The sequence below is a fragment of the Vespula vulgaris genome, chromosome 21 (genome assembly GCF_905475345.1).
Source record: "Vespula vulgaris chromosome 21, iyVesVulg1.1, whole genome shotgun sequence".
Lineage (NCBI taxonomy): Eukaryota > Metazoa > Arthropoda > Insecta > Hymenoptera > Vespidae > Vespula > Vespula vulgaris.
Genome location: NC_066606.1, coordinates 701,262 through 715,682, shown reverse-complemented (window position 1 = coordinate 715,682; position 14,421 = coordinate 701,262). Strand labels below are relative to the sequence as shown.

The 14,421-nt window shown below is 37.4% G+C and overlaps 1 protein-coding gene across 3 annotated transcripts; it reads left to right on the top strand.

Moving 5' to 3' along the window:
* The first annotated feature begins 40 nt into the window (after positions 1-40).
* On the top strand, positions 41-13,330 carry LOC127071172 (uncharacterized). Of its 3 annotated transcripts, none has more exons than XM_051010119.1 (8): positions 41-147; positions 4,152-4,418; positions 4,820-5,720; positions 5,886-6,037; positions 6,652-6,901; positions 8,680-8,901; positions 9,255-9,450; positions 10,931-13,330. In XM_051010119.1, the coding sequence occupies exons 2-8, from the start codon at positions 4,179-4,181 to the stop codon at positions 10,938-10,940; spliced, it is 1,971 nt and encodes a 656-aa protein (XP_050866076.1). In that variant the 5' UTR covers positions 41-147; positions 4,152-4,178; the 3' UTR covers positions 10,941-13,330. The 3 variants fall into 3 exon arrangements, with proteins under 3 accessions (XP_050866076.1, XP_050866075.1, XP_050866074.1); XM_051010118.1 differs by having other exon boundaries at positions 101-429; positions 4,158-4,418; XM_051010117.1 differs by having other exon boundaries at positions 101-429.
* The last annotated feature ends 1,091 nt before the right edge of the window (positions 13,331-14,421 follow it).

The following is a 14,421-nucleotide window of genomic DNA, read 5'->3' as shown; positions in this document are numbered from 1 at the left end:
AGGAAAAAGGACGGTGAGGATGGATAAAGATGATTCGGGGGTGAGAACGAGCTAGAGGGAGGGTCTGTACGTTCCATGATACGCCCCGCGTTATATGCTCGCACTCCTTCGAACGGGCCGTTCAGTTGGATTCAAGCCGCGAACGAGGTAACTTGTGCCGTGAGAAAACTTACAAACCCCTTAACACGACTAAGCCTGCCTTCTTCTCGAAAGATTTTTCATTTTGACACCTATGCCACCATATATTTTTTATTGTCCTTTTTTTCGCTGATATCCGCTGATGAACGTTGAAAGATATTATCGTTGCTCATAGTGAAATATCTCTATACCAGCTTTGTGAGTTCCTCAGTGACATTGTAAACACACAGTAGCGAGTCCGTCCCGAGGAACATGAATCCAAAACTTCTTCATTCATCTTTTTACTCGGAGGTGAGCTTCCGAGTCTTTTTTTTTTTTTCTATCATGTAAATTGAATTTTTGGTGCATGCATGACAAATATCAAATTGTCTACGTGTAATAACTTACTGTCCAAAATTTTAGCGTCGCAACATTCAGCGCCGTCATCGGTGTCGTATGTTAACGTTGTACATTACGTTGATGTACATTAGAAGAAAGCTAATGGAATGAACAAATTCTATGTTTATGTGGTAACGATAAAAATAATCTAGTTAATAGATCATCTAATATCCTCACGTGAATGGACGTTAACGCGTTTCCATTAACGCTGATGTTATCTACTTTGCGATTACATTTTCCGACGCTTCGATGCTTTAGCTAGAATTGTGTAATTAACAAATACATTAAAAAAAAAAAAAATAGTAGAAAAATGAAAGTATAGAAAATAAAATAACCGATATTTTTGAGACAAAGCTTTAAATCAGATTTCATTCGTACCTTTTATTAATTGTGACAGAAAAACAGTGAATAAATCGTTACAGATGTTTGTCGCTTGTTAATTTAGTTAAATAAACGAATAAACAATTCGAATCTTTTTTATTTCTTGATATGTTTTCGTACTGCAATTAAATCAGAAAGAGCTTTTATCGAGTAAATGTTTTTCAACTGGTTAAACCGTAATCAATTATTTTGTATATAATCATAAACCATTCTTATTGATACGCAGAATTTAATCGGACATATGCTTGCGCGTTGCATTTACTTACACAGATTACAAATACTACCTCTTGATATACACATATTATACAGGTGTTAATGATTAACAATATTAATAATATTTAATTTGTCGTAGATCACTAGAAAAAAAACAATAATTATTATCTATGTTTAAATTTAAACTAATTTTACTTACCAGTTGTTCTCACTTTAAAATTCTGCTTAGAATACATAGAAGTATCGCAGTCATACAATGATATTGATTACTATAAGCTAGATACGACTAACACCAGACATTATTTCTTGCGAGTATATTTATTTTACTTAAATATATAGAAAAAAAATAAAGGGATTACTTAATTCAATTTTTTTGATAAAATCATTTCTACAAAAGAATCGAGTTAATGTTTACGATAGTAGGTGGTAGTGATTGTTGCGTGCGCAGGTGAAAGCGCGGCACGCAATGCTTCAGTAAATTTAACGTTTTTCCCTATGTGCCACTTTACCGTGTCCGCTTTTGCAAAGATAAAATCATTTTAATTGATTGGCTTTGAAGTACGCTTCATTTTAAACGGGCGTTCAAACATTTTTCTCTCCAATGCAATGTCGCAAATGACCTAACTTTTCCATGATAATTTCCTATCATTTACGTTAATTATTATACATTTCGCGATAATGATCCAAAGAGAGATAGAAAGGGAGAAAAATGGAGAAAATGAAAGAAAGAAAAAACGAAAAAAAAGGAAGAACACGCGTTTATCATAAAAATAGATTTTCTTTTAATTAAATATTACGAAGTCAACGATAAATATGAGGAAGTATGTATGTGTATATTAAAACATCGCCGATCGATATTTTCTCTATTTGATACAACAATATCTATTAATATAACTAAGGATATTTTGTCTATGCAATAAATAAATATCGTAAATCAAGAAATCTGATGAACGATAAGTTACACTAAAAGCTCCTTGAAATTTCTCTAACCTTCTATTACCCAAGAAAGACGTGTCTGACATTCTGGCTCCTTCCACTAGATCGCAGCTTCATACTCATAAAGCAATACCGTATTTATAGTTGGATGCAGGTCACTGACTTCTCTCGTTTCAGAAATTAATTATACCTTACGAGACATATATGTATTAGATTGATAAACGCATATACAATACGCCCATATCGCGAAAACTTAACAATGACATCGAGTTTATCGGTTGATTTATCTTGTATCTACGATTTTCACACTTTCATAAAATCACATGAAAACAATTATTGAATATTTATATCGCCAAGTTGTGTAAGGTAACGTTGTTCCAGTCGATTCGAAGATTTCGATTTTGAAGATGGTAATTGAAAAAGAAGGAAAAGAAATAGAATTTTCATTCTGCTTAAGACAATTCGACGGCGATAAAGATTGAAAGGAAACAGTAGAGTAGGGTTGGAACAGGTTCTTCTCGAAATTGGCTTTTATTTTGCCCCGTTAAATCGGCTCCTTCTTTTCCCTCGCCATTGGCCATCATTCTCTCTCCCTCTCTCTCTCTCTCTCTCTTTTTCTCTCTTCTCTTTTTTTTAGTTGAGAAGTTCGTAAGAAACAAATGGATTTCGGTAATTGTAAAGGATATGGTAAAAGAAAAGGTAGTCTCATGAAAAGAGGATGGTCTTGAAGAACAGAAAGCTGAAAATACGGTCATTGATCCATACTCGGGTTAATGGAATCTTTGTCTGTAAACCACAGAGAGTATTTTGGTCGCTCGACGAACGCCCACCGAAGTCTTTGTTTGACCGACGAGCCGTCTCATCGCGACGCGACAACCACATTTTATTTTAATCATATTGTTGACCGTTTGATTGAAATCCAACGTTACGTAGAGTGGCTCGATTTAAACGCTTTATGAGAATAATGGAACATCTCATGCCTTTGTTTTTGAATTTTGTAAAACGAATCACAAACACGTTCGATCATTTTCCAACAATTGATTAATTTGTCTCTTTTTTGTTTTTCTTCTTACATTCATCCGATAAAAATTAAAAACCGATTAATAATCGAGTCAATAAATACGATATTTCTCTGGCAAAATTCAGCAATATATTTATCAATTACCGTTGGGAGTAATTACAATAAAAGCATTATTACGTTTCGGATCGTTATCCCAAAAGATCGTGCGTACATATTCTACATATTTGTACTTACGAGAGTACACAGTATTTAATATAATGGATGAGGACGAAAAACGTAGAAGAAAAAAAAGAACAAAAAAATCGTAAGAGATGAAATTTTTAATATATCGGTTAGTAGATTCACGCTATAAATTGTTGGATGAGACCGAGGGACTTATGACGGTCGTCTCATTGCTAAGCTCCCCGGGTTACTAAGATTATTCCCACGTACCGAGGTCGGTGCGTCGATGGTAGAATAACAAGTTCCTGCAAGGTGGAAGCCGAATGCCAGAACAGAGAGTGTAGTATAGCTCATGGAGTTACATGTGGAGGGTTGAACATGAGAATATATGTTACCAAGGGCTTATCTCGTGAACCAGCAATATGTCATACAAGAATGCTTTGTACAAAGATATCGTTGTCCTTACTCCCACTTGCAAAGTCTCTCGAGTTTGAATGTTATCCAACTAGAGATTATAACACGGACGTATCAGCTTTCGATTTTGTGTCAAGTTTATTCATAAAATTTCAACAAATTTATATACTTCTCTAGATATTTCTTTTTTTTTTAAACGACACTCGATATTCCTGTCAACGCGATATCATATTTAATGTCAGGAAAAGTTCGCTTATAATTTTGTTAATCATAGTGAACGAGTTGAAAGGACTCTTGTACGAAACGAAGGTGGTGCTGTAATTATATCCTGTCAATAAAAATGATTCGACGTGTTTATGCTTCGTAGGGTTTTTTTTTGTTATCGTTAATTTTATAATAAATATAGAATACGTTGGCATTTAAGAGTTAACATATGCAAATAGTAGGTAGACATAATAGATTAATGCGATACCAATCTACGAATTTTGATATAAAGAACTTTGTCAAGTTTTAGGATTGAAACGATGTCGCCGTGATGTTACATCGAAGTGCGTCGTCGCGACGCCGCAGGGCGTCACGAAGCGTTGCAAACTCGAGTCATCCTGCTGGAACTTCATCTGCTACGAGCAGAGGACGTCGAGCAAGCGTTGCTACGGAAAAACCTGATCTTTTGACTCAGATCAGTCCCTGCGGCACGATGGAAAGACAGAAATCACCGAGAGGAAGCGTCGTACCGAATATAGCACTCGACGTTGAAAATGATTTACCGGAAGAGGTTTCTGTAAACTTATATTTCACTTTATAAAATGTACATGCATGCCTCGCGACCTGATTTTCAGAAAAATTGTCTTTCCAAAGTTTTACGAAAGTAACTCCAGCTTGTTCGAAAAACTTTTTTTACGGTTTCCCACGGAACGACATTGCCCACGTAATACTTGCTTTTCTTAAAACTGGAAGACAGTTTTAATTAAAAAAAAGAAATAAAAAAAAGAAGAGAAAGGAAAAAGAGAAAAAATATATGAACGCTATGTAATGCACTTATGGAAAAAAAGAGAGATTATATACCGTAAGAATAACGATATATAAGATCCTCAGTCTCCTCGTATTGTAATAAAAACTTTCAGATATCGAAATTCAATAGATATAAAGGAAAATCTTTCCTTATGTATATTGCAGGGCAGCGGTCGAAGGATTTTACCGGATCTGGATTATGGTGGATCCCGCAACAATCTAACAGCAGACATTGCTCGAAGTCCGCGTAACTCCTTGATACCGGAGGATTACTGCAGAAGTCCTCGTGGTTCTTTGATACCCGATCCTGGTCGAAGTCCACGCAATAGTCTGGTACCGGAGATAAGTAGATCGGCGAGAAACAGTTTGACTCCGGACACTCCTCACAGTCCAAGACATTCGTTGGTCCCCGACGTGGCCTACAATCGCAGTCCACGAAACAGTCTGATACCTCTCTGTGGTTCAAGGACGTCTCTGATGGCAGAAAATGGAAATGTAACTGGCAATCGTAGTCCCAGGCACTCTTTGATACCAGATTCGAGCAGAAGTCCACGTGGGAGCATAGCGAACCTGGAGTTTGATCGTAGTCCACGTGGATCCATTTGTCCTGAAATGGTTAGAACCGGAAGAGCGGGTGCCACGACGCCGTTAGAAATGGATAGAAGTCCACGTGGATCCTTAAGTTCCGAATGCGCGAATCAGAGTCCGCGAGGTTCGATAGCACCGGATCCTAATAGATCTCCGAGGGGTTCGATCGTGCTAGATCCGAATCGTTCTCCGAGAGGGTCTATTTGTCCCGAGGGAAATCGCAGTCCGCGTGGCTCGATAGTTACCCACGAACAAACGAATAGATCTCCTCGTGGCAGCATCGTCGTTAACGATTTGGAAAAGCATTCCAGAGGTATCGCTGGTCACAACGACGAGGGAAACAGAAGTCCTAGGGGAAGTATAGCTCCGGAGAGTATCGACAGAAGTCCCAGGGGTAGTCTCGGTGGAGGACTGGATAGAAGAATTACCAAAAGCAATTTGACATTACAGGATCCGAGAAGAGCTTCCGCTGATCAAGGTGAATCTATGCTTATCTTCTCGTACCTTTCGAGATAATCGATTAAATATGGAGAAAGCGAGAGAGAGAGAGAGAGAGAAAGAGAGAGAGAGAGAGAGAGAGAGAGAGAAATTCAAAGAATATAAACATCAAGACTTCGCCTTCGAATTATTTTATTTGTCGTAGGAACTGTGAGAAGCCGTAGTTCCTCGCCCTATCGTCAAAAGGATATGAATTCTAGTAGCGTAAGATCAGCAGGGAACGGTGCTCAAATTAATCTCGCACACGGTGGGAATTCTTGGACGGAATCCAGGCGAGCAAGCAGTTCCGTTTCTCAGGTACGTAATTATTTATCTTTCGCCTGGAAAAGCACAGGAATATTTCCAGTCAAGTTTAACGCGGTTCTTGTATCGCGATATAATAAGTTGAAGGGGAAGTATTAAGATTCCTAACGGCAAGATATTAAATTTTGAGATATAAGAATCGATGATTCTACGTTGAGCGTTCGAAAGACATCGTAAGGACAGAATAACGTTGAGTTCTTTCTTTTCTTTTATTTTCTTTTCTTTTCTTTTCTCTCTCTCTTTTTTCTTTTTCTTTTTTTGCATATCCTGCTAGGTGCAGGACTGCGTGTTATGTGCAAACTGTAAATAGGTTAGTCCTTCGTATGCCTTCGCAAGAATTTCGTTATACGACAAGCGCCAGATAGTAACGCTGTTTACAAAATGCATTTTCTCGCCTGGAAAAAGACTCTCGCTCGGTTACGCTCTGAACTGTTCCTTAGTGCTCTCCTCCATACTCTTTCAATTTATCTACTTTTTTCTCTTCTCTCTACGTCATTTCACGTTGGCGGAATAAAAAATTGAAAATGTTTAATGTCAGCTCTATAGGTCAATAGGTGTTCTGTTGAAATGAAAATTAGAGAATTCGAATGCATCGAATCGAATTGTAGTTTTCAGGCGACGAGTCACGTCGATTGTGCGCCGGAATTATCAAAATACCAGAGAAGGGTACTTCGGAAACCGCAAACCTCGGAGTGGCGACCTACGGTTCCGTGGTCTTTCAACTGAAGGACGCCCATCTCGAGGCCAACGGCACGTGCGACTTCGTTTTCCGTGCTCTGAGGGTCATTAGCAAAACGATGATAGTTACCATATGTCTTGCTGTCCTTTCTACTATGCCTATTCTGATGTTTATTTTAGGTAAGTGGAAATGGTTCTAAAATTGTTTGCTTCAACAAAAAAATATCGTAATCGATAACCCTTGAAAAAGGTTTACTCTCTAAATCCCATTCATAAAAATCTATGGATTTCTTCGGCACCAATATTATTACACCTAGATATAAGACTATCCAGCTTTAAAAAAAGAAAAGCTCGCTAAGGAATATCTATAGCCGGTGTAACTTACGTACGTCTTTATACGTCATCACGAACGTTTTATAGAATTCGACGATTAGTTCGATAGACGATGTAAAATAGTTATTTGCTTTTTATTATTATTTATTAAGTACTTCCATTATTTCCTTCGATCCACCCAAGCTTTCAATTACGGCTCGCTAAAATTGTTTTTGATGCTTCGACGTTTGATGATCCTCTAAAGTCTATTAAGAACTTCCAATAGTCCAATACTTTAGTCATTAAATCGACGACGTTCTGCGTGTTAAGCGACAGCTTCCGTGGTCCTTCGTATTGAATGCCAGAGTTCCTTTGTACCCCCGTGAAAGCAAAATATCTCTCATCGATTCACTCGTGATGGTGCCGGAATATTTTCTATCGTTAAAGAGAAAAAAGGAAATCGGAACGAAGCGAAAGGTTCGAACCTGTCAACAGGCATTTTCTGTACGAAGAACTGCTATTAATTAGGAACACCATTACCCCTTTCTTTACCAAAGGTGATTATGTTCACCCAATGTTGAACGTTCGCTGTATACCAAAGGTGACTATAGTCACCCAACGTTGCACGTACGTTGCACGTACTAAAGGTGACTAAGGTAGTCATTCAACGTTGTATACTAAAGGTGATTATAGTCACCCAGATAAAGTTCTGCTTGAATTAAGTATTTCAAGTAAACGTAGAATATCTTGATTATTCCATGTCTTTAAATCAACGCCCTTTATCCTCACTCTTTTCACTTATAACTCGTTTTATATTAATTTGATATAACTTTAATAACAAATCGATAATTCGCTTAATGGAACAAAGCGTCAAATTAACGTCTTAGAATTTGCGGTGAAACCCGTGATAGAGAAAGGGTTGAAGACATTCGACGTCGCGTCCTATTCTAATCCAACGTCGTTTTTCTATTTTCAACCAAGTTCGACGTAGTTTATCCGACTTCGCCGACACTCGGGAAATCTTCTAGGAGCATAGGATCAAAAGGATTAAATTATGGAGGACATTCGGCATCATTGCCAAGTTAATTGGCTCTCTTGGGTTTAAAGCACGCGATCCGATATCGTGACATGCCTACAACGGACGAACTTATTTGTGAAGTTTCATAATCGTATCTCATAGTCGCGTGGGCATAGATTCTTGATCTGATTTACTACGAGCAAGATGCGTCTTCAATAGAGCTACTAGGAATCGTAGCTTTTCTTAGAATCAGTACGAATATGCCGTATGCAAACAGCTCCGAACGCTGACTCAGCAGTCTGTTTGAGAAAGGTTAAATTTCTCAGGATACGCTGTCACGATTAAACGATATATTATATTTTCTATTTGGATAAAAAAACGCTCGAGTAGATTCCCTGCAGAAAGCATGCGCAGCAAATTCATCTTATAAAAATTTTCAATAACAATAGCAGCCACGTTTCGTTAATTCCTTCGAAAAGGAATAGTTAAAGAAAAAATTGGGTCGAGAGGAAATGTTTTTATGAAAAGATCGCTCGAAAATATATAAGCTTTACAAACTTTCTCATTCACTGATTTTCATATTTCCGCATGCCCGTACATTAATTTGTTAAGTTTGTTTATACTTCAGGTATACAATTCATCAAAGACTGCCCGAGGGAACCACATATTCCTCTCTACATGGTGGTCGGTGGTACTTTGGGCACCGTTAGAATGTTTTGGTCACTTTACTCTCAGATACGTTCCAGAAGACCGGAAGCTCTTACCGTTCCTAATACCAGATCTTACGTTTCACCCATGAAGTTGGCTTCGATAGCTCTCTCGTGCTTCCTCGTCGGTTGGTTCGCTTTAGGTAAATTATGCTAAGACATTTCTTAATAGACTAAAAAAAGAAACTTCTTAACGAGATAACGCAAAATATTAACTTAGAAGCGACTTATTTGATATTCGAAATAGTTTTCTCATTGGGAAAGTTTTTCGAAATTTTTGAAATCCATTCGGCTGCGTGATATGATAATGTCGTTCGAATTTCAATAGACGACGTAGACGGAATTTATAATGCTTTATGAAATTCCCCTTTGCCTCGATGACCGAGAATCGTAAGAAAGGAGAATACGTTTCAAATTTTCAAATTGTCGACGAGGAATATTTAAAAGACCCGACTGCTTCCTTCCCATCACGTGGTAGAACATTCTTTTGCTTCAGGAAATTATTGGATACTCAGCATCGAATGGCCGGAATATGCACCCATGCTTTATGATCCCGACCGATGGTGCCACAAAACCCTCTACATATTCTCCTTGGTTCACCTCTGCGTTGTCTACGTGGCGATAGCGGCGAGTCTTTTGCTCTCTCTTGGCCTAGCATTTTGTAGAATTTGTGCGTGTCCTTGGCCCGAAAGGTAAGTCTATTCCTCGCTATTAAATCCTATCGATTTCATTTCTCATTCATCAAATAAACATTAACAACGAGAAACCAATCGGAAATGATATCAGAAAAAAGATCAAAAACTCGTCGATCTATATAATTTTCAAAATCAAAATTGCGTTATACGTTATACGTTACATCGATCGAACAATTTTCTTTGCTTCTTTTGCCGATCCTTTTTAAAGAAGCAAGCTGTTGAAAGTACTAAGGAAATTGATCGGACGTAGCTTGTCTCGGCCGATCGATATTCCAGCTTTGTCCGCTTTTATGCTTTTCCACGTGCATTTTATGCATTCACATCGATCGTCAGAGGTTTAATTGACGTCGTTCAACCGAATACATACATGTATAATGTACGTCTACATATGCATAATTACATAGATCATTTTCTGCATCGCATAGATACTCTACAAACGTTTGTATGTTTACAAGAAGATCATTTTTTCTGTGGTGTTAATCGAAAAAAAAAAAATATTCGTTAGTTCGAAGAATGCATTGGCCTAACTAAAACTATGGCAGGTCGATGTGTTCCGTCATTCGTCAATGTTAAAAGTTTTCATAAATAAGGAAAAGTTTGTGATATTGATAAAGGACACGACATGTCTGAATCGTATTCGAATCGCTCTCATCACCCACCACCCTTTCTCCCACTCATTTCACCCTTCTCATTGACTTCGTTGCGTGTGAGATAAATGCCTGTATTTCCTAGCTTGCTCTCGTTTCCCCTTCTCGCGTTTGTCGTGGTGCTATCGCGTACGCTCGATAATGTTTCGAGGGTAAGCACGATCGAAGAAGTGCTGGGAAATAAATCCTACGTAGAAAATTGCGATGAACGTAACACAGAGAGGCAATTGGCGAGTTGAATCTTCGCCAAAGAAATTTTTGATCCATTTTTTTTCCTTTCTCTTTTTTCCTCTTTTATCTTTATTTCTTTTTCGTTACTTTTTCTTTTTTTTATCTCGCGTCGAGTTTTCTCTTATTTACAAATGCTATTGTATTTAACTTCGGTATGCGGCGCTATTCTATCTCTCTACTTTTCGTACTAAAGTCGGTGAAGAAAGGAGGCCAACTACGAACACGTAAAACAAATACACGAAACGAGAACGCCGATTTACACGAACTGGTGCGTCGCCGTTTTTTTCGTCTTCCTCGTTTATGTCACATTTTACTTGTTTTCTATCGGAGAAAAATAGTCCGTTTGTTTTTTCATTTTTTTGCCTCTCTCTTTCTCCTTCTCTCCGTTTTACGTAACACAGTTTATCACGAGTTCACCTAAAATCCGTTCATCAATCTTCCAAGCCAATAATCTCACGTGGTAAATTTGGATTTATTAAGCAGTTTTTCTCTTTACGATTTGATTGATCGTAATGGCTAATAAAATAATAAAAACGTCTACGTACCTAAATATATTCGAACTCCGCGCTGGCTAATAAAACGCGCTTGACTATTTTCAGATACAAATAACCACGGCGTTCTGTTCGATCGAGAATCATTCGAGAGAAGTCAACGGCCAGTAAGAGGTACCAAGATAGAGATTTTCTCGGAGGAAAAATGCTTAAGGTGGTGGAGGTAGAGGAAGACGAGGAGGGAGAGGGCTCGAACGAGCGAGGTAATGAGGTCGTCCAGGAGGTGAAGTATAGCAGCAAAGTACAGTTTCGTGCGCCTGATATCATAGAGTTGTGAGGAACTAGGAAAATAGACGGAAGATAAATCGACTCCTTCCTGGTCGATCCTAACGAGTTGGGGCGGGTGGAGGGGTGGGGGTTGAGTTGGGACAAGAGAAAAAAAAGTAGTACCTTGCTCGTTGAATTCCAAACTATCGGTCAAACTAACAAAAATAAAGTTCGCTCTTTACAAAAAAAGATCATTGCTGCTTCGTAAAAAATATATGACGAGTATAATAAGCGATCTTTCGATCTTTCGATAAACTTTCGAATTCATTGCACGTCGATATCGTAAGAGAGATCGTACGTGATGATTTTCGAGTAATCGTACGATATTAATTGGGAAAAGCTTAGAGAAATAAGAAATATATGACGGAGATGGTACAACGGATAAATGGGAGACGAACGAAGAGGCTTGCGCAGGTAACGTATCGTTAAGTAGAAAAGATCCATTATAGCCGGACTGTTCTAACGCTTTCATTAAAGATAGAAAACAAATGATCCGTTTATCCGACGAACCAGCTGCGCAAGCTTTATTAGAAGACGGACAAAGCAATGAAAATTTTCCTTTTGAAATTCGTCAAAGAATTTCCCAAAATTATGATCGCAAAATAAAGAGAGAGAGAAGCTCAAAGTCGATGGATCGATAAATGTCAACGGGCCACGTATTTGTCCATTCTGTATCTAGTTGTTGGAGAATGGATCTTTGTGAAAAAGGAATCGTTTTTACGATAGTAACGAATGTTCCTCTTTTTCTTTTTTCAATCGATGCGCGTTGAACGCGCGATGTTCCATGGACCAATACAAAACAAAAAAGTACGAAGCACGAAACAACATCGCAAGAAAATTCCCGATCTCGTTCGACCTTACAAATTTTTCTTTACGACCGTGATATATAACATTTTCTATGAGAACGTTGAATCGAGTACGGTAGACCCTAAAATTCGTTGCTTGATTTATCGAAAAGATTCTTTCGTAGACGAAAAGATTCGAACGTTGCACTTTAGATATCACGAACTGGAACGGTTACGGTCGTTCCTTCGAAATTTGATTTCAACTTTTCGACGCGATATTCGTATCTTTCTTTAACACCGGACAAGTATCGATCGTTCCCGTCATCGCGTCGTGGATGTAAGTGCGATAGGAGTATAGTTTCTCGATTTCTCTTGGCAACCATCGAAGGTCGTAAGTAAGTGAAACACTTTGAGTACATACATACGTGCTCGATTCAACTTTTAGAAAGAGTGAGAAAGAAGGAAAGGAAATCAAGCAATGAACATCTTTATTTTTCTACGTCTTTCTAAGGTCTCTCTGGAAAAGATGGAGACTCGTTTCTTCGTCTTTCTTTTTCCTTGTTTCTGTGTGCATTTATATCGTACTCTCTCTCTCTCTCTCTCTCTCTCTCTCTCTCTCTCTCTATTTCTTCTTTTCTTACTTTCTCTTTTTCTCTCTCGCATGAACGAATCTGAAGTATCAACGTAAGTAATAACCTATATACATGCGTATATTTAAACTTTATATGTCACCAAACGCAGATATATTTTAATTTATGGAAATCGAAAGAGTAGGTAATTATGCATACATATATACATACATAGATATTGTATATACCTATGCACAGTCAAGGATTCATTTTGGCAAGGATCCAATCCGGCAAACATCGCTCTCCCCTTATCTACAAAGTCTTTAGCGGTTCTCTGCACGAACTCGTTATGCTGAAGAATCAACGTCAATTAAAATTTATATTAATGCTTTCAGCAATGTAAAGAACTTATGTATTTACTTACACATGCACACCCGATGCATTTATGCGTTGTGTAATGTTTTAGTTCAAGAATAGGGGAGACGAGCTTGATATTCGCGAATGACATAAGCGTAAATATATATATATATATATCTATCTAAGTACATATATATGTATGTGTACAATCGGTAAGCGTCCGGCTAAAAGCGTTGCTTCTCCTATGCTCACGTAGCTAAATACGTACGTAATGGAGCATTATTATACCAGTATTATACTCTTCTCTTTGTGCAAATTTGCACGGTAATCATACGATAAAGCATATGTCTTTTTCCTTTTTTTTCGTATTTCTTTTATATCACGACTATGCAGTGGTTCGACAACGGGTCCATATATTTCATTGTTTGTACGAGTAATTACCTATATATCGTAGAGTATATATATATATATATATATATATATATATATATATATATATAATAATTATTCAAGCTTTATACGATCTTGCTGCGATGTAAAATGTTTTTCTTTCCATTAGCAGAGTGTCAACTATATATCATCGGTGAAATTCATCAATAGTTGCCTTTATTGGCAAACAAATGATACGAGAAAATCTTTTCTTACAAGAAAGACCAAAGGTTATCTCGTTATCTTTCAACGAATCGATAGATAAAAGGTAAGAAAAGAAACGAATAAATACGATGGTCAAATAAATGTACACCGGCACGAGCATTGGCATGTTATATGTATTATATATCGACTGCTCATGCGATGGAAAACTTACGATATACCTGGATATACATATAATATAGATATACAAATAAATATATATATATACACACACATATACATATATAAATATATATATATATATATATATATATATATATATATATACATTACCTACATTTACACATACCTTTACACATATTACATACGCAAAGAAGAACTTTATCCTGGTTTTATATAGAACAATTTTCTAACCATCCAAGAGACTCGAAATGTAATAAAATATCCACGCAATCCTTTCGATGGCGAGCGCACAAAGAGAATAAGAAAGAGGATAAGGATCTATCCCCTTAGATGTAAGAGAATATAAGATGTTTTCGCAATCGATTTGCATTATTCTTAGAATAGAGAGTTTATTTATTTTTATACCGAATAGTTCGATAGCACCCGATTATAATTCGATCGTTAATCCGCGATTAAAAGAGCGCTAATTGTTTTGGTTCCTTCAGAGTCTAAAAAATCGTTCGTAAATCGTTGTTAATTTTATGATCGGTCGATCGTCGATTTTTGTCAAAGAGACTTGAATTTGATGTACGTACGCGGATGCGTAAATAATTTTACGTGTGTGATTGTTCGAAAGGAATGACGGACGTTTTAAAATGAACGTAAAGTTTTATTAAGCGTGTCAATGGTACATGCGATACATGCGTGTAATTACTCGATATCATTCTATAATCGCGCACAGTCGCGTATCGTGGTCCAGGCTTTAACGTAGAAAACTCACTCTCCGCGTAACACGCTGAAGAACTTT